Source organism: Mus musculus, chromosome 13 (assembly GCF_000001635.26).
Source record: "Mus musculus strain C57BL/6J chromosome 13, GRCm38.p6 C57BL/6J".
Lineage (NCBI taxonomy): Eukaryota > Metazoa > Chordata > Mammalia > Rodentia > Muridae > Mus > Mus musculus.
Genome location: NC_000079.6, coordinates 56,275,919 through 56,303,406, shown reverse-complemented (window position 1 = coordinate 56,303,406; position 27,488 = coordinate 56,275,919). Strand labels below are relative to the sequence as shown.

General features: G+C 50.3%; 1 protein-coding gene across 4 annotated transcripts; it reads left to right on the top strand.

Annotated features, from left to right (window-relative positions):
- The first annotated feature begins 6,595 nt into the window (after positions 1–6,595).
- Cxcl14 (chemokine (C-X-C motif) ligand 14) lies at positions 6,596–14,764 on the top strand. 4 transcript variants are annotated; one of them, XM_006517307.4, is made up of 5 exons: positions 6,613–6,748; positions 6,979–7,297; positions 7,476–7,581; positions 10,833–10,946; positions 12,562–14,764. In XM_006517307.4, the coding sequence occupies exons 2-5, from the start codon at positions 7,234–7,236 to the stop codon at positions 12,872–12,874; spliced, it is 597 nt and encodes a 198-aa protein (XP_006517370.1). In that variant the 5' UTR covers positions 6,613–6,748; positions 6,979–7,233; the 3' UTR covers positions 12,875–14,764. The 4 variants fall into 4 exon arrangements, with proteins under 4 accessions (XP_011242847.1, XP_006517370.1, XP_006517371.1 ...); XM_006517308.4 differs by having other exon boundaries at positions 6,640–6,748; positions 13,600–14,764; XM_011244545.3 differs by having other exon boundaries at positions 6,596–7,297.
- The last annotated feature ends 12,724 nt before the right edge of the window (positions 14,765–27,488 follow it).

The window sequence follows — 27,488 nt, the reverse complement described above, 5'->3', positions numbered from 1 at the left end:
GCACATGACAAGGCACTGCGCGACCCGAGTGTCCTGTGTCTGCCCATCTAGTCCTCATCACAGGTCTATTACCTGTTATTGTTATTAACCCCTTTTTGACTACCCAGCCATAAAGGCCTAGGGTTGCCGAATAGGATTCTAAGCAGGGAAGTCTGGCTCCATAATTCACCAGAAGGCAGTAAAGGGAAACTGCATTTATGTTCTCACGGTCCACCTGTTCTTTCCGCCACTGGGCACCTGGCAGGACACGGTCCCTGAACAAAGCCGTGGGAGGAGATTTCTGAGACCTTATGAGAAAACTCCAAGTAGACAGGAGTCTTGTAACCTGTCCCTCCACAACATGGTTGTTCTTGGAATGGACTTCCGTACCCCTAGCTGGCTATTGTTTGTTTACATACTTCAATGGGAAAACAAGTGTTTGCTACCCGAGGCTTGCCCTTGTGATTGGCCGCTTTACACAGATGGCTTGTTTTAATCCTCCGAGTATTTACTGTCTGATACTCTGAAGAAAGTCGGCTAGTGTGTGAGACTTTAGTCTGCCTCGCTTTTAGGCTCTGCTCTCCCAGGTCCACACCACCACCAAGAGCAGTCAACAAGCACCTACTATGTGTCAGGCTGTATGCTTGTATTAGGGCACCAGAATCAACAAGAAAGCCACAGAGCGATGTGTGCCATTACACACTAGAGTCCATGAGGGGGAAGGTCCTGGAAGGAAACAGGAACAAACCAAGGCTTCAGAAGAACCTGCCCCGCACACAGGCAGCCTCCAGGGCTGTCGGGTAGAAAGCGGCTTTCAGAAAAACCAAAGGTTGGTTCGATAAGAGGCAGGGTGGCAGTGCAGACTAGCAAGGGGCACTAACAAACACATGGAAATTAGGAGGGGGCTTGTCTTGGCAGGGCCTTTGGGCTGTGTTACTATGAAGTACAGCCACCAAGAGAAGCCAAAAGAGAGCAAGACAGGATAAGGCAGGATTCAGCCACATGGGGTGTGCAATGGGGTCAATTCTGAAGACAAAGCTGGGTCCCTACGCCTGGCCCAGTCCACCAAAGACCCCTCCCCCCGTCTCCTGCAACATCTGCCACGAAGCATCACAAGCCTGCCACCCAGGCCAAGGAGTGCTAAGTGGGCTTATATGGTTCCTGGGTTTCTATGATCAGATCACTCTCAAACTCCATGACATCCAACCTTCTGCCTCTCAGAGAAGAACTCCTCCATATAAACCCTCCATATAAACCTCACTACTTGATGTACCAGTCGCCATATTAATACAAGCCTTCCCTGTTTCTGCAGGTGTGACTGTGCAACATCCCATAGATGCTGCAGTCAGGATCCTCAGACCTGCCCACAAGTCTTTTCAGGTCTTTCATTCGCTGCCCAGTTCTGGATAGATGTGCACGCAGACATGAAAGGAATATCGTCGAATGGTGTGTCTCTTTGTTACAGATTTTTTTTTAATTTTAATTTTTATTTCCTTATTTTTAAGACAGGATCTCTCTGTTGTGTAGCTCTAGTTATCCTGGAACTTGATATGTAAACCAGGCTGGCCTCCAACTCACAGAGATCTGCCTGCCTCTGCCCTGCAAGTGCTGGGATTAAAGGTGTGAGCCACCACACCTGCTTTGTTACAGATTTTTAAATAAGAGTTTTCTCAAGTGAATGGAGTGACCGCATTGACCTTGTGGGAGTACGCACTATAAATATAATTTCCAATACCTCGTGCCCAGTCATCAATGGGTCTCCCCACTGATGCTCCTTTTGGACATTGCTGGTTCCTTGCGGACTATGATGTGAGTGTTAACGCCACACCATTACTGTTTTTCTTTGACCACTAATAAAGACATGTGCCTTTGTGAATTGTCTGATAATTATTTCTCCTGGAACTGTCATCATTCATGAGTAGGTCAAGGCCTTCGCTAAAAGCATTTCTTTCTGTATTAAGATAGTAAGATACCTATTTGCTGGGTAATTAGTAAGGAGCAGAATAAATGCTACTCACTGACACATCTGCTTTGTCTCCAGCATTCTCTGACATGTTTGGGTAGATCCTTCGGAGTGTCCCTGCTAACTTGTCTGAGTATAATAACTCCTCTGATGCCACGGGGTGTACACCAATGTCATTTGGCTGTCCCCAGCACCATCCCCTCTGGTTATAAGTTATTCAGGAAAACCTAAATATCTCCAGAATAAAGAACAAGCCAGGATCTGTCTTTGGGTACCTCAGCTCTTTGTCCCCTCCACCTCAGAGTAAGACGCTAGGGAGTGGACTAGTATCATAGGTATGTGGTTAGAGGAGCCCAGCAAAGGAGGCACACCCTGCCTGGCATCCCACAGCCCGGGGTCACACTCAGAAAGAGTCACTCAGGCACAAGGAGGAGCTGCAGAGTGGGAGGGAGTGTATTAGCTTAATCTCTACTGGGGTGATTGAACAATGGCCGAAACCTACTTGTAGGGGAGAAAGCTTAGTTGGATTACACATCTGGATCACATCCCATCATGAAGGGAAGTCAGGACAGGAACTCCAGGCAGGAACTGAAGCAGAGGCCAGGGAGAGGCCCTGCTCACTGAGTTGCTCCTCAAGGCTCTCTCAGCCTGCTTTCTCTCATAGCTCAGATCACCTGCCCTGCAGCGAGCTAGGCCCTCCCACATCAATCATTAATCAATAAAATACCTCCTGGACTTGCCTACAGACAAATCTGGTGGATACAATTTCTCAATTGAGGTTCCCTCTTCCGAGAAGACTCCAGTTCAAATCGATTACACACACACACACACATACACCTTCCAAACAACACAGGTATCCACCAACTTGGACTCGGTCACTGAAACCAAGTAGAAGTTAAGTATTTGTGAGACCCATTGTGTCATGGGTGGCAGCAGGGCTGTATGTTCTAGAGCAGGAGATTAGGGCTCTCTCTCACCTAAACATCTAGAGAGGACACAGAAACAGGATTGTGGCTAACACAAATGTCCTGTTTTGACCTTGTGTGAAAGGACTGCCTTTCCAGGCCTCAGTTTCCCTCTATGTACTATCAGGGTAGATGAGGACTGCTTGATTCCATCAGAGCAGAGAGACCCTCCTTCAAAGAAGGTCCGTCAGTCAGTCAGTCTTGGAGAGAGCTTCAGTGGGGGCGGGGGGGGAGAGGGAGGGGGGGAGAGAGGGAGATGGGGTGAGGAGAGAGGGAGGGGTGGGGAGAGAGGGAGGAGAGGGCGAGGGTGAGGGAGAGGGACTCCTTGTCTTCTAGTTTAAAGGGTTGGAAGGTAGCCGTGGCCAAGCCCCACCTCCCAGCAAACTAAGCAGTGACACCTGGGTAGAGAGCTACGACCTCCAGGAAAGCTAACCATTCTTCCTCCCAGCCACTGCTGTTTTGAAACAAATGCTGGAGACAAAACGGGCTTTCCCCAGACCTTCGTCTACCACAAACACCCCCTTCTCTGCTCCAGTGCATGCGAGTGCGCACACATTCTCATGCATAGCCTCTAACTGTACAGCCTAGGCTCAGCAATGTTCTCGGCACCTTACCTACTGTCTGAAGTATGCTCCTATCTACCCGATAGAGACAGAATGAGGCTGCATTATCTACTTTTCAATTGTGATAAGACACCAAGGCCAAGACAACTTAGACAAGGAAGGGCTTTTACTTGCCTTAAGGATCCAGAGAGATGAGGGTCCAGCGTAGCTGAGACACCGCAGCAAGCAACAATCTCAACAGCAGAAGCAGAGAACTCAGATCTCGCACCACAAGCACAGAGCAGAAAGCTGCCCCTGGAAATAAACCTGAGGTTTTTGCAACCTCAAAGCCCGACTCCCCCACCCCCCACCCAGTGATGCGCTTCCTCCAGCAAAGCCACACCCCCCTAAACCTATGCAAACAGCGCCACCAACTGGGGACCGAGTACTCAAACACCTGAGTCTGTGGGGGATATTTTCATTCAAACCACCTCAGAGGCTCACTGAAGATGTAGGTGGCTGAGAAGTTCCCCTACAGTACACCCACAACGAACATGAAAGCAACGCTGTCTGCCATGGTAGCGAGCGCTGTGCCTAAAAATGGTCATGGCACAGAGAGCAACTGCAACTGGGCTGCCAGAGAACTTGGAGTGCTTGAGTCTGAGGGGTGGACATGAGCAGGGAGGATGAGGAGGGTGAGGGCAGGAGGGCGTAGATCCCCAGCTGGGAACACTGCAGCCGGAGAGATAAGGCAAGGCAGGGTCTCCAAGGCAGGGGGAAGGATGATGGCTGGCCATAGAGAATAGTCACTGTTGGGCACTCAGCCAGGGCTCTGAGGTAGGAATGGCCTTCTTCCCGTCGGCCATCTTATCCTCCGCAGCCAGCCCAGCTGGTGATCGCTTCATCTGGAAAGGCTTCCCTACTTCTGCCCAGAATCACATCACACACACGGTACTAGCTTCTTTGTGGTGTCTACCTCTGAGGAATTTACACAGTTATCTCACAATTGTGGTGGGCGCTTAGACCCTCTCCTGGGAACAGGTAAGTCCCCAGTGCCTGCACTGAGCCTGGCCCATAGCCGGTGCTCAGCGAGTGTAAAAAGAAAAAGGTAACCAAATTCTCAGGTGTAGTTTCCTCCCTGTGATGGCTATTCTCCGTTGTCAACTTGACTACATCTGGAATTAATTAAAAACCCAAACAGCTAGGAATAGCTGTGAGTGATTTTTTAGTTAATTGGATCATTTGCGGTAGGAAGACACATCTTAAATCCAGATCATTTGGGGTCAGAAGACCCGGCCTAAATCTGGGCCACGCCCTCTCATGGCAGCCTACATAAAAGACATGGAAGAAAGGCGCTTTTGCCTTCGGCCTGCTTTTCTCACGGCCAAGTTATAACCTGCTGCTGAGGCAGGTATTAGAGCCTTCTTTGGGATTCTGATGAGTACTAAAGATTAGCTGAGACATCCAGCCTCACAGACTGAACAGCGATTGGCTTCTCGGGCTTTCCATTGGGAGACAGCCATTGTTAGACTTTCTTCCTCGCTGTGCTGGAAGTACCATTATCATCCCCTCTCACAGAAGAGGACGACTAAGGCATAAGAGTCATTTGCTCAAAGTCACATGCAGATCAACTGATGTCAGACACAGACTTCTTGGTTTTGAATAACATCATTTTTTTAAAGAGACATGAAGAATGCTACAACAGGCAGATCATCACACCAGACGTACAGGGGCTCTTAGCTGTGCGCATGCATTCAAGCTCCAAAGGTGGTGCTGTTTTCATCTTGGTGCAGACCTCTGAGTGGATAAAACTGCCAGTTTTCTTATATTTCTGAAATAAACCCATGCTGCTATACATGAAACAATTTTTAATCTTTTTAAAAATATATGTACTTTTATTGTGTATAAATTGGTGTTCTGCCTGCAGGTATGTCTGTGTGAGGGTGTCAGATCCCCAGGAACTGGAATTACAGACAATTGTCGGGGCTGGGAATTAAACCTGGGTCTAGCCCAAATTTTAATCTTTTAGTGTAATAAATGGCAAAAATTATCTTGCATTCCCTCTGCTGAGCCCAGTGTCCCAATGCCATTGTGACTTTAAGGACAGGTGAAATGGCGGGTGTGGGTTCTGCTTGCTCTTTAAGCACAGCTTCCCCTAGAGGCACACAGAAGAGAAGAAAAGAGAAAGTACAGATTCTGCAGTTAGCCAACTACCACTCCCCCACCCACCCAGAAGCCCCTCTGGGTACTCGCACCCCTAGGAGCTTCCAGGCTAACAACACAGCAAGGTGCAAACCATAGTCTGGGAGCCAAGGCTAGCCCTCTGTGAGCCTAAGATACCTGGACCCTGTCACTGGGTCAAAGCAGCACTTCACCAGAATGCAGGGGCTTGAAGACAGTAGAGTGGTCCTACTCTGCAGTCACATATCCATAGGCCCTCCTGGCTTAGTCACCTGCTTCCTGGTTCTAAAACCTTGGGTGAGATGTTTCTTCCTCACTGTGCCTGTTTCTGCCCTGGCGAATGAACAACTTAAAAGTACCAATTTGAGGGAAGTTGCCCCAGTCAAAGTGACGAATAAAATATATACACAAAATGATGCCCCTAAGTACCATCGTCTGAGCATGGTGTCCTGCATCCTGACAACTGCTCTGTATGATCGTATGTCCTTCTCACAGGTGCCTTGGATGGGCACTATGACAACCCACAGGTTTACAGAGAGTAAACGGAAGCCGTTTAATGGAGAGCCGTGTGCTGGCGAATAGAGGGGTAGGGTGGAATTACATCCACCACCGTCTGGTGCAATGTTCACAAGGTGGGGCGGCCTCCCTCCTGTTACCATGGTCATAGCTGCCTACTGAGCTCTACCTGGCCCTACAGATTCTTATGAATGTATATGACAAGTACCCCGGTTTCTTCACAGCCCCTAGATAGTCACACATGAACATCATACTATAGACCCCTCCTAGGAGTTGCTTAGCCCTCACCACTTGTCACCCCCCAGTCTGCGAAGCAGTGACTTGATCAAAGACTTAACCTGTGATGAGCCCCTAATCCCACCTGGCCTTGAGCTTGGACCACGAGCCCAGCAAGCACAATAGAGCCCAACACCGCAGGGGGCGGGCCTGCTGGCATTCTCACTTGGCACCTGCTTGAAAACTCTAGGATTTGAGCCAAGCCTGGGTCTCTCGGTGGCTTCGGACAGTAAACCTGTGTGTTCTGAGAAGTGTCCACAGGAAACAGAAAAGCAGCACCCTTCAGCAGGCCGTGCTCCCGCCTGACCTTCTTCCAAGGCACTGAGGTATGGGTGTGCAAGCGTAAAGGCGGGCGTGCTGTGGAGCGAGAGGGTAGCGGATGTGAGTGTGTCCGTGTGTGCGCGCGTGGCTCCGAGTGTGCGCCGCTGGGATCGCGATGGGTCCGGGGCGGGCGGCAGGGCGGTCTGGGAGATCTCCTCCCCCCACCACATTGAGAAATCTCAGTGAGTCACCGAGTGGTTCTGCATATTAATGAGCTCGCTCTCCGAGAGGGCAGGAGCGAATTTAAAAGAGGCCAGGGTGGGCGGAGGGAAGCTGTGGGGAGATCGCAGCACCCAGCGCCAAGCGCAGCGCGGCACCGCGACAGACGGCAGGAGCACCCATCGACGGGCGTAGCTGGAGCGAGCCGAGCAGAGCAGAGAGAGGCGTGCTTGAAACCGAGAACCAAGCCGGGCGGCATCCCCCGGCCGCCGCACGCACAGGCCGGCGCCCTCCTTGCCTCCCTGCTCCCCACCGCGCCCCTCCGGCCAGCATGAGGCTCCTGGCGGCCGCGCTGCTCCTGCTGCTCCTGGCGCTGTGCGCCTCGCGCGTGGACGGTGAGTGCCGCGAGGGCCCTCTGTCGCGGTCCTGCCCCGTCCTAGGGACCCCAAGCACCACCTAGGCATCCTGGAACCCGGGGCGGGGGGTGGGGGGGTGGATCCCGGGCGGACACCTTGGGCGGTCGCGGAGACCTGTACGGCGGCGACTCAGCAGCCCGGCCGCGCTCTTCCGCAGGGTCCAAGTGTAAGTGTTCCCGGAAGGGGCCCAAGATCCGCTACAGCGACGTGAAGAAGCTGGAAATGAAGCCAAAGTACCCACACTGCGAGGAGAAGATGGTTATGTGAGTTCTGGGGTAGCATATCCTGTGGAGGAGCCCAACCTAGGGTTAGATCGGACTGATAACAGCCTTTCTCTCTGCCTTTGACAAGACCGACTGGCAAGTCCTGGGGACATTGCCTGAGAGTCTGCGGAAAGGGGATGAGGGTGTCTTTGGCCGGTCCCTCTGAGCCTGTCCTTGTTAGGATTCAAAGTGGCAGGCGAGGTTTATTGTAGGCTAGTTAGTGGTTCTGGTGCGCCCGCTTAGAACATCCATCTTCACCAGATCCACTCGGGACACGCACCCGGCCTGTTGGGCCGGCTGGGCTGCCTTCCTCTTACTGAAGAGAGAAGTTAACTTTTCCTTTCAGCGCCCCACGGGTGGACACTTTGGGGCTCCCAGGGCTTTCAATGTGAGAATGCTCCTGTCTCTTCTGCCTTGTGGGTCCGTGCATCTGAACAATGTTGGAGAAAGGGCTCTGCTGGGGTTAATGTGCCATGCCACCACCGCAGCCTGCTTAGTGGGGATGCCGGCAAAGTCTTAAAAACTGGGGCAGAGAGAGAACACTGAGTTTCCTTGCGCCTCAGCCTTCCCAATTAACTACTTGAAGCCAGCGCTGCCGTTTTCCCATCAATACACTCTTGGCCAGGAAGGCAGCCCTTGGCAAAACAGCTCCCAAATATTTGCCATGGACCATTGGCCCCTCTTCCCCTCCCCCAGAAACAGGACACACTTTATTCTCGGTCTGGGCAAGTGCCTTCCACCGGCTGCCCTTGCTTGCCCAAAGGCCTTCACGCAGCGTCTGTGAAGGAAGGGCACACCCCCCACCCGGCACCTCACCACCTCCATCCGCTGAAGCTCAGGGAACTCAGAGAGCCACAGGGCCTGAGCTGACCCGAGTCATGAGCTTCACAATTAACATCCTTTCCCCTGCCCTTGTCAGAGAAGGGAAAACTACCCTTTTCCGTGTGGGCTGGCTCAGGGTTAAAATGCTCCCAGCAAGAGTCACAAGAACAATAGAATTTCTAGTTAGGGGGTCCAAAATGTCAGAAAAGATTGCAAATTGTTTTTGAGAGACCTTGCGGGAGAAAAAAAATAGCATCAGCAACTCAAAAAGAAGAGGATCGTCCCCAGGCAGGCTTTCCTTGACTAAACTTCTCTGTGTAGAGAGGGGAAATTCCAGGCAAAGAAGGCTTCCTGTAGCCTTGGGGAACCTTCCAGGGGCCACCTGAGACCACCTTCCTTAGGCCTCCCTTCCCACCCTATCTTTTAACAGACCAGAGGTTCCTCTTCCCATCTATCAGACAAGGGACCCTTACTTTTTGCCAAAATAGGTTTTCAGCCACAAAGGCTGAAGGCAAGATTTCCAGTTCACTCTGAGGCATCCAGAGATCTCTGCTGGGGGCAGGGGGAATCAGTGTGTGTTTTGAGTACAAGTCCTTGCAATCAGGGCATGGGAAAGCCCAGATTCCTTTTTTAAAATGTGTGTGTGTGTGTGTGTGTGTGTGTGTGTGTGCGCGCGCGCGCGAGCGTGTGTACACGCACACTTATAATTGGGGAGGGAGTAGGCATGCCATGACCCATGTGTGATCAGAGGACAACTTGCAGAAGGTGGCCCAGGAATCAAACACAGCTCCAAGCTTGGTGGCAAGGACGCTTACCTACTGAGCCATCTTGCCAGCTCAAGTCCAGGTTATTGAAGGACAATATATAGCATATGTCCATGGAGTTATGATCCAAACCACTGGTACCCCAGAACTGCTGCAGAGTGAGACCCAGAATTTCTAGTAGTGGTTAGGTCTTGGATCCCAGATTCTGCACCCTGCCTCTGATTTGCATAACCCTAGTATTCGGAGAAAGCTCTGGGCACCTCTGGGGGAGGGGGGAGGCAGAGGACGGAGCCCTTTTGTATGCCTTCAGAAGTAGGATGTTCAGGCTACACTCTGGCCTATGAAGAAAGGGGTTGGGGGTGGTTAATGTTTGTTTATTTTTACTGGAGTTTGCCATCCGGGGCAACAGCAGCATTATGGGTTTGGAAGACATATAGGTGGTAATTCCTGTGGGATGGTAGAAGTAGGAGGGCCCCATGCTCAGAGCCTGCAAGGATCCACCTGTCTCCAGGGAAACAAGATCCAATTACGAGGTCTTATCAGATGTCCATCGCTGGTCTGAGAGGAAGAACAAGCTCTTGACACAGCTTTCTGTCCCCATTCTGCTTGCGAGATTTTGTCTGCTGTTCCTACAGCTTGGAAGTGTGCGTTCACAGCAAGCGTGCCCCTCCTAGAATTTGCCCTTTTTACCCTGACTCTTCTTCACCAGGTGGGGAGCAGACCTCCCACTCTCTCGACTCTCATCTCCAACTATCCTTGCATGACCCATCAGGAAGTCACATTCTGATTTGTTCCAAGACCCTAATTCTTCACCATTATCCACCTCTGTCTTCCTAGAAGCTTCCTGTATCTCCCTGGTCAGCCTGGCTGAGAGACGTACCTCAGACCATCCAGGACTGAACTCACACATGAAGTTCATCTTGCCTCTGGCTGCCTCATCTCTCATGACTAGTTAGTAATTGATAGCTAAGTCCCTGGACACCTACCAAGGGCTAAGTACTCAGCATAGGAGACACCTTTAGCTCCCTCAGTAGCCTGGCGACACAGATCCTTTTATTGTACCTATTTTACACAGAGCAGACAGAGTCAGACAGGTCACAAGGATTCAAACTCGGCCGCTTGCACTCAACACCGCTCCTGCTTTTCCCCTGCACAGTTAGGCTTTCCCTTCACGGAGTGTTGGAGCTTTGGCTGAGAGAGACCCAGAGAAGAAATGTCATATTTTTCTGCCCCCAAATAAGATAATTGCAACCTCACACTCAAGCCAGTAAGAATCAGGAAATCCTTAGCCCAGGGACAAGCTGTAGAGGGTGCAGGTGCTGGGGACAACGGTCAGAGACTATGGTGTCTGTAGGACGCGTCTCAGCCCTCTGTGCAACTTGGCATGGGTGCCTTCTAGCAGTAGCTCTGTCTACCTCTGGACCACTGGAAGCACCCGCTGATCATTGCTCCCCAAGAGAGGCTGTCCTGGGGACAGTTGGGTGCAAGGGGGGAGCACTTACTCCCTATATAACCCCGTCATGAAGACTGAGACATAAAACATTACAAAAGGCTTGCTAGGGATTGGACACTGGCAGCAGGGAGGGACCAGACGGCCCAGTGCTCTGATCCTGTAGACAGTTATTCAGCTATCTCAACCCTATGCCCCATTCTGCTCTGTTTCAGCGTCACCACCAAGAGCATGTCCAGGTACCGGGGCCAGGAGCACTGCCTGCACCCTAAGCTGCAGAGCACCAAACGCTTCATCAAGTGGTACAATGCCTGGAACGAGAAGCGCAGGTACCCTCGCCTCGCCTCGCTGCCCTCGCCTCCTGCCCTGCCCTGCCCCCACCCCCACCCACTCAGAAGGGCTTGGCTATGGGCTATAGCTTTCAGGGCAGGAAGGGACCCACACCATGCCTTCTACCAGCCTCATCTAACGTGTGACCCCCACATAATAGCCACGAAGGTAGACACCCTCACACTGTTTCCATGCCCCCACTGATGGAGACCTCACCACTTCACAAAGGAGGCTGATGCTCTCTGCACAGCTGTGCACACTGCAGGTGTGTCCATGTGTGAACAAAAACTCTACCTCATTCTATCTTTCCTATTATAGACTTGTGGGAATATTTTTAAAGGTTTTTTTTTAATCTTATGTACATGGGTATTAAGCCTGCATACACATAAGTGTGCCCCCTACTTGTATGGTGCCTGTGGGCTTCAAAAAGAGGTTCATCATATCCCCTGACATTGCAGTTACAGATGGTCATGAGCTGCTGTGTGGGTGCCAGGAACCCAACCCAGGTCCTCTATCAGAGCAGCAATGCTCTTAGCTGCTGAGCCATCCCTCTGGACCCTAACTTTCATAGTATAGTCTCAATTGTTCTTTTTATGTAAGCCACATAAGCTGGAAATGGCTGGGTGAGCACCTAGCATAGTTGTCCTCTGTTTACTTTAGCCGGGTGGGGTATGAGCTCTTCAGTGACAATTTATTAGCCAAAAGCCACTAATGATAAGAATAACCCCTACCAGCAAGGTGATTTCCTCTCCAGAATGCCCCATGCCCTGTTCTTCCTAAACATCAGGCAGGTTTTGAGTGATGCTTGAGTTCAGCATCTTCCATTCAGAGCCTCTTTACCCAAAGGGGCAGCAGTGCCTTGGACCAGACACCTCTGCTGATGGGCATTTTCATACAACCAGAAGGGGGCTCCCTAGTTCTAACCCTGGGGTCCTTGGTCTGCTCTTGGAAGGAGAAGCCAGGTCTCGGCTCCTTTGTACCATGTCCTGGAGTAGATCACTCCTCAAACACCCAAGGCCTGCTTTATCATTCCCTGCAAAGCTAAGGAAGGACACACACTTAGGTGACCTCCAAGGACTCCAGCAGCTTGGCCTAAGAGGAGGAAACAAAGACCAGGTGGGGTCAGGGTGTGACTGCCTTCGCAGCACTGGAAAAAGCCAGGGCGAAACCTTTGTGGGTTGTGGGTCGCTGGTGCTGCCTTTCCCAGCAGGTGGCCTTGTGCCCCTCACACAAACACCCCGCTGCTGGCCTCCACAGCCCTGTGGGCTGCTCTCTCGAGGCTGACATCCCTGTTCAGCTCCTGCACCTGAGTCCTTCCTTGCTCCCTCCAAAACTGCCTCATCTGCAGTTGCCCGAAATAGAAAGTGGTGAGGTGAGCGACTGGTTCCTCTGTATCTGATGAAAATGAAGCCCTCTTACTGGTCAGGGCATGCAGCTCACATGGCAAAAAGCAGAGCCTGGCCTACCCTGCCCACCCCACCCCCCACCCCTGCCACCACCTCAACTTGTATCATCGGAAGCAGAATTGACCCCAGCTTATGGAGGGTTGGGGAGTCTTGTTTAGACTACTGGGGACATTCAAACTTCTACCCACCTGGTTTTCCTCCTCCCCAGCTATGGCTTTGAAGAGGAGGCATCTGTGGGTTTCCTGCAGCCTCACCCCCACCACACCTTGTCTACTTTTGCAAGTTGCTCTCCTGAAGGCTGTGAGAGCCTCTGCTACCAGGATCCTGCTAGCCTTTCCAGGGCTGTTTGTTCGTTTGCTGAGACAAAGTCTCACATGGCCCAGTCTAGTATCAACTCAACCTCAAGACAAAGGATAGCCTTGAACGCTGAACCTAGCCGGTCCACTTCCCAAATGTTGAGATTTCGGGATCACAAGCCTATGCTACACTCTGCTGAGTTCATCCCTTTCTTAGGACTCTGATGCACCTGGAATAGGAAACTGCCGTGCCTCCTCTTTCTCTTTCTGTCCCTTTCCTTGCAAAAGATTAAAAATGACTTAATGAATGGGGATAGAGATTTGAACTGTTCAATGTCAGAGAGAGAACAAGCATACATGTTCCATAGCTCGGAAGGGAGAACGGAGGAAGCATGGCCCCTGCCTGGCCCATGGCACTAACAACTGAGCTCAAAGCACTGTAGAAACCAGAGTCCCTGGCTGTCATGATAGGCAGCTACACAGACACTTCATTGTGTTTCTATTTTATTTATGCGCATGTGTCTATGTGCCTGTATGCCATGTGTGTGCAGGTGCCCGAGGCAGCCACTAGAGGGCGTTGAGCTGGAGGAATAGGGGTTTAGGAACACCTGGTGAGGATGCTGGGAACTAAACTTGGTCCTCTGGCGGAGCAGTGACAGATTTTTGAGCATCATCTCTCTGGCTTGCAGGCAGTTTATTTCAAAGCATGATTAGGGATTATCCCTCAGAAACCAGGAACAAGCAAGAAGGAACAGTAGGCTGCCTGTGAAGTGCAACCCAGTGTTAGGATTACAGGTGTGAGTGTGAGCTTTTGTGGAGGTTTCAAACCATCTCTCCTCTTCTGGCCCCAGACCTGGGAGAAGATCCATGGGTGAAGCCACTCCCCAGGAGCTGTGAGCAGCCTACACCACATCCTGAGCCACTTATACCTGTGTGTCCTCTCTTCCCAGGGTCTACGAAGAATAGGGTGGACGATCATGGAAAGAAAAACTCCAGGCCAGTTGAGAGACTTCAGCAGAGGACTTTGCAGATTAAAATAAAAGCCCTTTCTTTCTCACAAGCATAAGACAAATTATATATTGCTATGAAGCTCTTCTTACCAGGGTCAGTTTTTACATTTTATAGCTGTGTGTGAAAGGCTTCCAGATGTGAGATCCAGCTCGCCTGCGCACCAGACTTCATTACAAGTGGCTTTTTGCTGGGCGGTTGGCGGGGGGCGGGGGGACCTCAAGCCTTTCCTTTTTAAAATAAGGGGTTTTGTATTTGTCCATATGTCACCACACATCTGAGCTTTATAAGCGCCTGGGAGGAACAGTGAGCATGGTTGAGACCGTTCACAGCACTACTGCTCCGCTCCAGGCTTACAAAGCTTCCGCTCAGAGAGCCTGGCGGCTCTGCGCAGCTGCCACAGGCTCTCCTGGGCTTATGACTGGTCAGAGTTTCAGTGTGACTCCACTGTGGCCCCTGTTGCAGGGCAATTGGGAGCAGGTCCTTCTACATCTGTGCCTAGAGGAACTCAGTCTACTTACCAGAAGGAGCTTCATCCCCACCCCACCCCCACCCGCACCCCAGCTCATTCCCCTGTCACGACCAGGCAAGTGATCCTTAAAGGAGCTGGGTCTTTTTCTTGCAAACTGAGGGTTTCTGAAAGGTCCCCTGCTTTGGTAGAAGATGCTTCTGAGGCATCCAAAGTCCCCAGCAGTGTGAGAAAATGATGCTCGATGTTCGGGAGGACAAGGGAAGATGCAGGATTAGATGCAGGACACACAGCCAGAGCTACACATCCTCTTGGCAATGGGAGCTCCCCCCCCCCAAAGCTTTGTTTCTTTCCCTCACCCCAACAGAAAGTGCACTCCCCCTCAGTGAATACGCAAACAGCACTGTTCTCTGAGTTAGGATGTTAGGACGATCCTGCGCCCTGCCCTCTCCTGTGTACATATTGCCTTCAGTACCCCTCCCCCACCCCATGCCACACACTGCCCCTCATTAGAGGCCGCACTGTATGGCTGTGTATCTGCTATGTAAATGCTGAGACCCCTGAGTGCTGCATGCAGGTTTCATGTTCTTTCTAAGATGAAAAGAGAAAGTAATAAAATATATTTGAAGTTACCAAAATTCTGTACTCCTGGGCTGTTTTTGTTTTTTTGGTTTTTTTTCCCCTGTGTCTAGTTAACCTAAATGACAATAAAAGGTTTGCCACATCCTAAATAAACTGGCACAGATGTGTTAGGAGGGAAAATTGATGTTTCACAAGTATCTGTCTCTATGGCATGTGGGGCTGTTGCTGTCTCTGGAAGCCAGGAGGCCAGGTCTGGAGGGTACCGCTCCCCACTCCTCACTAATGGCAGCAGAAAGGTGAGGACGCAGGTCTGAAGGGGCAAAGAGAAGGCAGTCCAAGATGCTCTGGGGCCCCACAGCTCTGAGACCCACAGTGGAAGAGTAGAGTTCAACTGAGAGGCTAAGGCTCTGGTACCAGGCTGTGTGGTAGCCAAGGAGCGAGATGCAGTGGTTCTGATTCTGCATCTGGGAGATGCCTGTGACTACAGAGCACACAGGTGTTTCTGAGGACTGGGTAACAGAGGGCTCCGGGGCTGGTGACCTGTGTCTTATTGAGCAGAGTTCAACTCAGCCAGCCTCATCTGTCATCTTCCCTCAAGGGAACATGTCCCCAGACTAGGTACCTGGAGCTGTCTATGTCTTCACTTCTGCAGATGGTTTCCTGCCTGTCCCTCTTCTCATTCACCAAGGTGCACAGCAGGTCCCCTCTGCAAGGTGAACCACGAGGTGACACTATGACCCTTCTATTGTGGCCACAGGATGGCCACCATCGTGCTTGGGGGGTAGGAACCTTGAGTTCTCCGTCCTACCTATCTATCCCTTTGTCTCAGGCCAAATGAAGATGGTGTAGTGCGCCCAACCCAAATCCAGAGGCCAATAGACATCACAGAGTAGGGGAAGCCCCCAAAGAAAGGCACATTCTAGAACAGGGACAGAGAGGCCAGGGTTCTCACTGGTCCAGCCCCCAAAGGACCCCAAAGCTTGGTACTGCTGCAGCCAATAGGGCCACACAAGTGAACAAGGACCCTGCTGTAAAGCGGCCTATAGAAAGAGCCCCGTTACCCTGCCATTGCGGCTTGTAGGTTTGGACACCCACACTGTTTGTTCTAAGTTCTAGACTGACTTAGCCCCTCCACACACTTGGCATCCCACATACCTTCTCACCCTGTCTGGTCACCTCGACTCTGGTTAAAACTGACTACACAGTTTGCTCCCTGTCCAAAACGGACCTTTAGGTAAAAAATAATAATAATGATAATTAATTTGCCACGTATTTTAAGTAGGGGGACTTGACTGTTTTTGTGATACAAGGAAATGGTTAATGTTGGAGGCACTGTGTATGCTAATTACCTGGTCTGATTATTATGCACGGTAACCATGTACGGGAATGTCACACTGCACTCCATGAATACGTACAACTCATTTCTGTCACCTTGAAGAAATGCTTGAGTGACAGGAAAGAAAAAATGACATACTTCAAGACGAAAACAGCTGAACATTAGGCCCGGCGTGGGTCCTCCCCCTACAGGCCCAGGGCAACTCACATATGGCAAGCCCAAGAGGCTCCCTGTTTCCAGTGTCAGCTTTGAGACTGAATGATTCGCTGGCCTCGAATTACTGCGGGATTTGCTCTGTAATTAGCAGTTTGGAATGTCTAATGAGAGATGCTCTCAGAGGCCAGGGACCATCTCTGGGGCATCTTCATTTAAAACCTCCCCTAAGCTATGAAGGTACAGGGCACAGTGTTTGCTCCTTATCCTTGGGTTCTTTGTGCCGCCATGAAGACCGGAAGCCAGGAACATATAGGCTATGTTGTTGCTCTGCAGACAAACCTGAAGGCAAGCTTAAGTTATTATTTATGCATATAACTGTTTTATCTATATGTATGTCTGGGTACCACATGTATGCCTGGTGCCCAAGGTGGCCAGAAGAGGGCATCCAGATCCCGTAGGATGGCAGTTACTGATGGCTGTGAGCTGGAAAGTTTCACTTATCAACTGGATACAACAGAAGACCAAACTCATCCCACTCTAGATGACCAGCTTCTGCAAAGCAACATTTCTTTACCTGTGGAATCTAAAACTAGACTGGGCATGGAGCTCAGCAGTTGAGCTCATGTTGGTACCGGGGAGGCCCTGGGTTTGATTATCAAAAACCACAAGCCAACCTTGCCTATCACAGCTTCAGCTGTCAACTGACTACAAACCTAGACCCTGGGAAGAGAGAACCACAACTGGAGAATTGCCTGTATCAGACTGGCCTGTGGCTGTGTCAATGAAGCATTTTCTTAAATGCTGGTTGGTGGAGCATTTGACAAATGCTACATCAGCCCACTGTGAGAGGTGCCATCCCTAGGCAGGAGGGTCTAAGCTGTATAAGAAAGGTACCTGAGCAAGCCCTGGGCACTGAGCCAGTAAGCTATACCTCAACGGTTTCTCAGTTCCTGCCTCTGGGTTCCTGCCTCTGCTTCCATCGATAGTGGCTTGTGACCTGTAAGCTAAGAAAAGTCTTTGCTTCCTGAGTTGCTTTGGGTTATGGTAGTTATGATAGCATCAGAGAATCACAATAGGACGTCACCTTGTTCACTTAAAGGAAGCACTTTTGGCAATTCACTGGCATGTATCAGTTACCGCTGCCTCACCCTCATTACTAAGCAAAATAAGAGTTAGTCACACAAACACCCCAATACTGCAATGGCTGATCTGATAACCAAAAATCACCCCGAGGAACGGAAAGGCAGAGCATTCTGCATGGAATCTCTGGACAAAAAGGCCATCCGTGTCCCTGAAGGACAGAGCAGGAAGCTGCATGCTTTCACCATGCTATGGCCTACAAGCTGAGGTATCATGTATTTCCAGAATTTTCTACCTAATAGTTTTAGGCCACAGTCGAAGAAATAAAAATACTCCTCTTAGAATTATTTAACTGAGAGTGGGTCCAGATTTGAATTCTCTGTTTCTCGCTCCAGTGCCTGCTGTCTGTGTGTCTCCCTCTCTAACATAGGGCTTTTCTCTGTCTTTATTGGACAACAAAGAAAGCGTCACATGGGGAAAGAATGGGAAACTTTAGAGAAACATTTAACAGAATTTTACAAGGGATTAAGTCACGGGCTCAAACTGATCCCAACTAATCCAAATAACAAAAAGTACTACAAACATCACTGTTTATCAGCCAGTAAGTATCCATAAATGGTGGCTTTTAACATTTATGGTGGATTTTAGAAGGTTGCTTTCAACTTGCAGATTTTTGCTTTCAGCAAATGATACATATGCATTGTCTGGGATGGGGAGAGGAGCATGGAAGAGTAGGGGCAGGGAAGAGCAGGGGAGGGGGCAGGGAAGAGCAGGGGAGGGGCAGGGGAGGGGGCAGGGGAGGGGGCAGGGGAGGGGGCAGGGGAGGGGGCAGGGGAGGGGGCAGGGAAGAGTACATAACCTATGATCACAGCTCTGCATTCGTTTATGTTGTAAAAATTGATTACTTGGGAAATCCAAGGCTGGTCGGTAACATTGTTCTCATCAAGGCAGAGTAAACCAACAGGTTACACACACAGTAGGACAGCAATCTTAAGTAACCTCAAGGTATATTACTAATGCTGGTTGTGAAGTCCAGCAAAAGTCCCAGTCCCTTAGACTATAAGAGATATTTGCATAATGGCCGCAGTGAGGAAGAGAGGTTAGGCCAGGTTGCCCCCTTTTCCTTAGAGGCAGATTCAGTTATTTGTGAGCCTCCTCAAGCCAGGGCCATGTCCCCACACGCTGGGCTGGATGTGTGGGGGGCCATGTCCCCACACGCTGGGCTGGATGTCGGTGATGCTCTGCTGTCTGCGAGGCAAAGACACTGCCTGGACTGCATGTTAATCTACATACAGTATAACAGGGGCACACACAGCAGGCCCTGGGCTAAGTGTTCTCAGCCTGTGGGTGGCTTATTGTGAGCCAAACCCTGTGCTGAGGGCCTTATAACCACACACACACACACACACACACAGAGAGAGAGAGAGAGAGAGAGAGAGAGAGAGAGAGAGAGAGAGAGAGAGAGAGAGAGATCAGGGCTTCTAGTGTAGCTCGATATCACAGATGAAGAAAGTCTTGGTGAGGCCCACCTGTCAGCCATCTTTACACGCTCCATATGGTGTATTTGCTCTTCTATTGCTGTAATAAAACATTGTGGCCAGAAGTAACTTGGAGCGGAGAGGGCTTATTAGCTTACACTTGCATAGCACAGTCCATCATCAAAGAAAGTCATGGCAGACACCTGAAGGCAGGATCTTACACAGAGGCCATGGAGAGGACTGCTCACTTGCTTACTCAGCCTGCTTTCTTATACGACTCAAGACCACTGACCCAGGGGTGCCACCAGCCCACACCAATCATTAATCAAGAGAGTGTTCTACAGACTTGCCTCTAGGCAAAATGATGGAAGTATTTTCTCCATTGTGAGGTTCCTCTTCCCGAGTTACTCTAGCTGTGTCAAGTTGACGAAAAGAAACCACTAAGCAGAGAAAGAAAGAGTTTATTTTGGCTTATGGTTTCAGAGAGATAAAAATTGGTTACTCTAGGGAGCCAATGGTGGTGGGCGGCGGACGCCAGCGGGCAGACCCTGCAGCTGCGGCAAGAAGCTGCGATCAAATCTTCAACCACAAACATGAAGTACAGAGAGAAAAATGGAGGATGTGAGGCTATCAGTGAACTCTCGAAGCCCCAGGTCAGTAACTGCATCCTCCAGCAAGGTCACAACGCCTCCCTAAACAGTGCTACCAACTGCGGAGCGGATGTTCAAATACCTGACTTTATGGGGTCATTTCTCCTTCAAACTAGCACATCCGCGGTAGAGGAAAGATTTGAACCCTTGCACACTTGGCTTCCTGCAGATGTTCTGCTCTGAAGAACTGTCTACTGCTCCTGTCTGTCATCCCCATTTGACCTTCCTGCCTGCCTGAAAGGCCCGGAGAGCAAGACTTAGCTCTGAACTGAGCTAATTATGGAATGGGGATCAACCATTTAGTCAACATGGCAGCACAGGCCCACAGTGGGAGCCAGGTTCATTTTACTGCTGTCAAGTCTACTTGTGTTCAAGAAGCGGGATGGCACTCCAGTCACATGCTCCTGCGGGGTTTCTCCAGCCGCTCAACAAAGGCAACCTCAAGCTGCAAGGCGGAGATTGCTGCTTGTCCCACATTCGATGGACACAAATTCTGTTTGAGCAGCGGCAGCCGGTTCCCAGCGCTGGCAAAGCGGCCACGATGCTGTCGGATTCGGCTCAGGACTTTAGTGAGCAGCTGGTGGAAACCATCCCAGCTGCTGGCTTCCCAAATCAGTTCACAGGCAGATTTAAAATCATGAGTTTCGTCTTGCCAGAGGCCAGAATGGATATAGGTGGCACGCTTGTCTGATAAGATACCAATATTCAGAATTGCCCCAGCACCAAGGGAGAGGCAGAACAAGAGGTGTCCTCTCAACTGTTTCCTCAAAGGCATGACCCAACAGTCATTTCTACATCAGAAAGGCTGTTCCCCTGCCACGGTGGCCCTTAAAGACAGCCAGGGCCTCAGCACTCACATTGGTTCCGCCACCAAAAAAAAAAAAAAAAAAAAAAAAGCAGTTTCTTTATAGCTTTCAGGGACAGCGTGGCTTCCCCACCAAACCCCAGTATGGGTCCCATCTTAGAAGAGACTAAGGCCCCTGGCCAAAGTGACACAGTAACCAAGAGCTCTTCAGCAATGTTAAAGATCTGGCACTCTCCTGAGTGCGGCGCCCATCCATCTTGGTTTGCTAGGGAGAGCACTGGTCCCTGACAGTTGTCCTGAGTGAAAATCACCGCCCCACCCTCACCACGTGTCTGTCCACATGGAAACCCAGACAATCAGGTACTGGGTTTTACTTTCTAGAGAACAAAAGTCAAGGGATGGAGAGATGGCTCAGTGGTTAAGACCACTGACAGCTCCTCCAGAAAACGCAGGTTCAATTCCCAGCACCCACCTGACAGCTCACAACTGTCTGTAATCCAAGATCTGACACCCTTAATCAGATATACCTGCAGGCTGAACACCAGTGCACGTAAAAAAATTTTAAATGAATTCTGTTGGCTGGAGAGATGGCTCAGCGGTTAAGAGCACTGACCTCAGGGCAACTGGGCAGTGCTGACGCATGGGGCAGCTTGGGGATCCATGAAAACCCTGGGCTGCACCATTCTCTGTAGTGTTATTCTGACTTTCTCCTTCCCTTGAGGCTGTGGTGGGAGAGAGCGCGAAGACCCATGGAGCCTTGCTAGTTGTGTGGGCTGAAGGAGGCTCCTAGAGCCAGGGAAGCTCTGGGGTGGCACCTGACCCCTTCAGGCTCTCTGTGTTTAGCTCTTAACTGACACCTACCTATTCCAGAAGCTCTGGGCTCTGTCCAGACCTGTATAGCCATAGGCCGGTGATGGTGTGATCACCCAATAACTAGAGCTGCCCAGTGCATAAAGCAGCCCACTCCATGGCTGAAAGGTCCAAGTGATGTGTCCTTAAATCAGCACGCAAAAGGATGCTTCCTGGAGCCACCCCTGAGCTCCGCAGAGCCACAAAATCTTTCTCAAGTGGGAACCTGGAAATGAGGGCAAGGCAGAACCCTGCTGTGGCACACCTCCCTTTTCCGTGCTAGCCCTGGCTGTCCTCAACCATGCCAGGAGGGAGCTTTGAGCTCTTGGCCACCAGGGTACTCTCCCCACATCACTTTCCATGTGAGGGTCCCTCATGTCCTCTGTGCTGAGTGCAGCATTTTCATTCACCCACTTGAGTCCCCACACAAATGTCCCGCAAGGACACACACCAGGAAGGTATGTAACTGGCCTTCCAGGCCTTGAGGTGAGAGAGCAGAGTTCTGCTCCCCGACCGCAGCATCCACCAGCTCAACCCTTTGGATCTGAGCTCTTAGTTCCAACTAAACTTGGTCTCTCCAGTTCTTCCCCACAGGTCCTGCCTTGGGGGACTGTTTGGAATTCATGTCACTTGTTCAGCTGTATGGGAAGCCCACAGGGGACCAGGGAATTGGCAAGACTCACACTTGCCCGTGCTGAGCCTACAGCTGTGTGCCTCACACGTTCTCCCTTGGGCACGCTAGCTCTATAGGATAGACACTGACATCATCTGCCACACTGGGTTTGTGTGCTAGAAGCTCTGGATGGACATGGCAGAACCTCTAAAAGTCAGGGCCTAGTGGAGAGACTAGGAGGGGACTGTCCTTAGAGGAACCAGCATGGCCTCAGGGACAGTTTGGCTGCCTCAACCCACTCTTACTTGTTGCGGGAAATATTAAAAAAGAGAATCAGCATGGTCTCACACTAGTGCTGGACCGCCGACCCTCTGCGGCTAACCCCTGTGCCAGGTGATCTCACTCACTCAGTCTCTCTCCCTGCCAACTCGCTGACCCTGTGAGGTCACAGGGCCATCTCTAAGATGCCCCCCTCCCCGAGTTTCTCTTGCTTTCATGTAACGCCCCACACACCCCTGGTTATCCATCTCAACACCTAATTACCCAGTAGAAACAAGACTCTTAAGCTTATAGTAACCAATTAGACATATATCAATTTAATTTAATCACAATTTACAAGATGCTAATACAATAATTTCAGAGCCAATTGATGATAAAGCTTTAACCCAATTATTCTAACCTTTTGATAACACCACATTGACCTCCATTCTGGTTCTCTCTCTCTCCTCCTATCCTAAGACCGATCTCTCTCTCTCTCTCTCTCTCTCTCTCTCTCTCTCCCTCCCTCCTTCCCTCCCTTCCTCTCTCCTCTTAGCCCCACCTCCCTTCTCCTGTCCAATCACAAGCCTCCCACTGCCCTAACGTGATTGGACAGGGAAAATCCTGCAATACTGACCTCCTTCCTGTCTCACCAAGTGGTGCTTTCTATACCCACGTCTGCCACATAGACACCATCTACCACGAGGCCCTCAGCAGTGCGTGCTCTCAAACCTGTGTAACTGTTAACTAAATAAACCTCTTTTCTTTATACATTCTCCAGCATCAGGCACTTGGTTATAGCAACACAAAACAGACTAACACACTGTATCCTTGGTTGGCTGTTGTTGTTGGGATTTATTTTATTTTTACCTGTGTGTTGTATGTATACACATGCAAGTGCAGTACCCATAGAGTCCAGAAGAGGGCGTTGGATCCCCTAGAGCTGGAGTGGTGGGTAGCTGTTACCCATTTGATGTGGGTGCCAGGAACTGAACTCCGGTCTTCTGCAAGAGCAGTCTGTCCTGAACCATCTCTCGAGCCCCTATCCTTGCTTTGTAGTTAAGAAAACGGAGTCTAATAAAAATTCAGTTCCATGACGACACCCAGGTACCAAATCACCATGTCAGGATTTCTACCAACCAGGCCTGAGTAAGTCTTCATATTTCAACACACCTCAATGCTGCTACATGAAATAACATTTTTCTAGATACATTTATGTCTCCCTAGGCTTTAGGACTCTTGAATATAGTGAATTGGTTTCTCTCTGGATGTAATCTGGTGTGCAATATAATCTGAGGAATATGTGATTTACTGCTCTCCAACACATGCCCAGAAGGTTTGGTGTCCCTAGTCCTCAGAGCATGAGGGCCCTAAGACTCAGTCATCCACTTAGATCCTGGAAAAGCTGAGCCATATCCCTCCCACACCTAGACCCACCTCTGGGTCTATGGTAGATCTCTCAACCTGTCTTTAATCCCATTCCCCAGCACCAGGGGACTGCAGGGCAGAAGCGTTGTTGAGGGAACACCCAAGCTCCTAACTCACTCTCCCTTATAGACCAGATTCTGGGGCAAACTCAAGAACTTCTGCCCTGGGAAACTGGGCTAAGAAGAGGTTCAGTATGAAGTGACCAAACACTGCCGTTATCTCAAACTACAATCTAGTTCAGAAGCCTACTTGCTCTGACCAATCTGCTCATGGAATCACACCAACCGTGGCCTGGTCCTTTTCCTACAAGCGTTGAAGCCTTCGGCTGGACAGCTAAACACAAGCAGCCCCACTAAACACATCTCACAGACCAAGTCGGCGCCCTCCACTTGCATTCTGGAGACAGTGCAAAAGCGCCACCTTGTGGCCACTTTATAGATTGCATGCTTCTGGACAGCCTAGAGCTGACACCATTGGACCGGGACTAGCTTCTAGTTCCTGGCTTTGATTGTTTATCATGATGCCCAAAAGAGAATGTTTCCTTGATACAAACCCCATCTCTGGGAACTAATGAGGAGCCTGTGTAATAACCCAGGCAAAAGCACAGCGCTGGAGTCAGACAGAGGGACCCAGGCCTCTCAAAACCTGGTGTGGCCATTTTCAATCTATGCAGCTTTGATGGAACTATGTTCCTGGACGGTAACTCTGTTTCTGTAATAATTAAAGAGGGAGCTTAACAGAGAACGTAACCAAGATCAAAGCCAGCACGTAGATCAGATCACAGCAGAGGAATGGCCTCACGGGAAGATCTGTGGATGAACTCTGGATCCACGGGTCAGTTATTCCCACCTTGGTAAATCCAAGGCATTCTCTTTTTCGTAAGGCAGATCACTCTGGTGTGCCTCTGAGAGGTGCAATCAGTAAAGATTGAGGGGAGGAGAAAGGAGGAGGAAGAGGAGGAAAAATAACAGCTGGGTATGGTGGCACATACTTGCCCCTCTCCTCACCCCCAGCTATTTGTAAGACGGAGGCAGGAGGATCACCAGGAATTGAATACTACTAGCCTAGGAAAGATACTGAAATCTCATGCTCAGACCCCAACAGAAGAAAAAAGTAAGGTCCAACTGTAGGAAAGAAATGATTGTTACATCCAGCCTTGCAGATGCCAGTGAGGTGTTGCAAAACAAATAATGGAGTAGTTGGAAAAGGAACACCGTATGACGAGTCCTTTGGTCTGGTGGGTTACAACACAAACCCAGCACAGGAGAAAGCTGTGCAAGGCAGGTTCTCTGTTTTGTTTTTGCTCAAGGTGACACATGTTATAACCACCTGGTGTCTTCGTTGGGGTTTTACTGCTGTGAAGAGACACCATCACCATGGCAACTCTTATAAAGGTCTTTGACTGTGGCTGGCTTACAGGTTCAGAGGTTTAGTCCATTATCATCATGGCCGGAAGCACAGTGATGACGTGCAGGCAGGCGTGGGGGTGGGGGAGGAACCAAGAGTTCTACATCTGGATTGGCAGGCAGGAGGAAAAGGAGACACTAGGCCTGGCTTGAGCATCTGGAACCTCAACCCCGCCCCGCCCCCATCTCACCCCCACCCCCTTAACACACTTCCTCTAACAAAGTCACACCTACTAATAGTGCCACACCCTATGAGCCTATGGGGGACATTTTCATTCAAAACTCCACAACTAGGAGGAGGAAACCTCAATATAGAAAATGTGCCCATCAGATTGGCCCATGGGCAAGCCCATAGGGCAGTTTTCTTGATTAATGATTAATGTGGGAAGGGCTAGGCCACTGTGAGTGGTGCACCTGGGCAGGTGGCCCTGGATTCTATCAGAAAGCAAACTGAGCAAGACATGAGGAGCAGGCCAGTCAGCAGCGCCCCTCCATGGCTTCTGCTTCAGTTCCTGCCCTGACTCGCCTCTCAACGGCCTGGAAGCCAAGTAGGCCCTTTCCTCCCTGAATCACTTTTGGTCATGGTGTGGTGTTTATTACACTTTAGAAGGCAAACTTTTGCGTAAGTCCATCAGAGAGGTCAAATATAAATGAGGCCTGAGTGTTAGAAAATGCCTTCGGGGCACTCTGGATATTAGTTATCCACAGAAACCTTCCTGCCAGTCTACCTAGTTCCACAAGCCTGTCGTAAGGGAGGAAGAATCCCGGTCACGGAGACCAATGCCCACTTGGAGGTGTTCCCATAGCATTATTTACCATGAGTAGGACTAAGTTTCCAGAAATAGTGTAAGGATGCCTGGGGGAAGGTCAGAAGGCATATCATCCCCTACCTAAGATGACAAAGAATGCATGTACATCTTTGCATACACACACATATTTAGTTTAATTTTTTTTTAAGTCTCATCTTGGCTGACATTGCTCTCCACAAGAACCACAAACCGCCTAACAAAAAACCCACACTAGGAATGGGAGTGACCTCTTTTCAGTTGTGGGTGACAGTTGTCCAAGAGGCTCCCAAGATACCACATGCTATCGCTGTTGCTGTCGGCAGCCTCTCCGAGGTGGGAGGTGAATCCTTGTTTCTAAAGACACAAAGAACTTTGGACACAGGGCCCAGGGGATCTGACTGGAAAACTCCTCCTTGCTCCTGGGTCCCCAAAAGGTCCTACCCATTCTCCTAAGCAAACAGTAGACCTACTGGAGTGATGGCTAAGAACCACAACACCAGCACGGCAAAACAGTCCTAAGGGAGCAATAGTGGCACGCGCACCTTGGTAACCAACAGCTCCTTAATCGGACTTAAAGCTGCTCAACAGGATGTAAACAGTGCCCGGCACTGGAAAACTCCTGAACTACCTGACCCCAGTGACGTCACGGATCCCGGAGGAGAACCCACAACCACCACTGCACCAAACCAGCCTGATTCCTAACTGCATGCTAGATATTTATCCTGACACCCACAGGTAAGGGTAGGTCTTACTCTTCATCAAAGAAACTTCTCTTTGCAACAGATGGAAACTGCTACAGAGAACCGCAACACCAAGACGCAGCGAAGAAGAGATCACATAATCAAGTGGTGCCCAGTCACAACTGATACATCTACAGCACAGCTCCTCTAAGGCTGGGGGCAGGGTGGGAGTGGGGGTCACTGAGAAAGATGGGGCGCAGAGATGGGGTGTGAGAGGCAGAGACTCGGGACCTGTGCAGTGAGATTGTGTCTCCAAGAAATGTCAGAGAGGCTATGCCCACAAACTCTCATCAACATGGCTGCCTAAACAAGATCTGAACAAAAACAGCAGCAGCAGACACGTTGACATGCAAGGGGGAAAGTTCTCAAGGTCTCAGTCGTAGACAAAGCAACTAGGGAATGCTGGGAGCTGAGAAAGTATCTTTTCTGGGTATCCACATTTCATCTAGGCTCCGCCCCACAGTTACCTGGCAACAGCCAGGTGTGCCTGAGTCACTATAAAAGGGGCTGCTTGGCCTCTCCTGGCACTCTTCTCTTCTCCTCTTGCTCTTTCCCCTTACCCCCTTACCCCTCTCTCCCCATTCCCCTGCCCCCCCTCCTCCTCCTCCTCCTCCTCCTCATCCTCCTTCTTCTTCCTCTCTCTCTCTCTCTCTCTCTCTCTCTCTCTCTCTCTCTCTCTCTCTCTCTCTCTCTCTCTCTCTCTCTCCCCCTCTGCCTTTCTCTGTCTCTACCCCCTCAACTCCCCTCCCCATGCCCTGAATAAACTCGATTCTATACTATACCGTCCTGTGGCTGGTCCCTTAGGGGGAAGGGATGCCTCAGCATGGGCCCGCAGAGAACACCCCTTCCTCCACACCATACCACACCTCCGCCAAACATATCCTTGGCTTCTCTTCCTTTTTATAAAACACAACACTGGGTATTGCTAAAATCCCTTCCCTGGGAGACATAAAACAATGTCTACCTCCCTCCCAGGTTTCTGACAACAAATTGAGACACAGTTCCTCCAAAGTCCACTCTAGAGCTTCTCAACCTATGGGTTGTGACCATTGGGAGACACATATTTCTGATGGTCTTAGACACTGAGATACTGCTCAGTAGAAAAAACTACAGTTATGAAGGAATAACGAAGATAAATGTATTGTTCAGGGTTCGTAAGACCATCAAGAACCACAGGTTGAGAACCAAGGCGC

Coding starts and splice junctions, on each gene's coding strand:
- Cxcl14 (XM_011244545.3), top strand. CDS start 7,234: ATGAGGCTCCTGGCGGCCGCGCTGCTCCTGCTGCTCCTGGCGCTGTGC. Junction 7,298..7,475: donor GTGCGCCTCGCGCGTGGACG/GTGAGTGCCGCG, acceptor GCTCTTCCGCAG/GGTCCAAGTGTAAGTGTTCC. Junction 10,947..12,561: donor GCCTGGAACGAGAAGCGCAG/GTACCCTCGCCT, acceptor CCTCCTCCCCAG/CTATGGCTTTGAAGAGGAGG.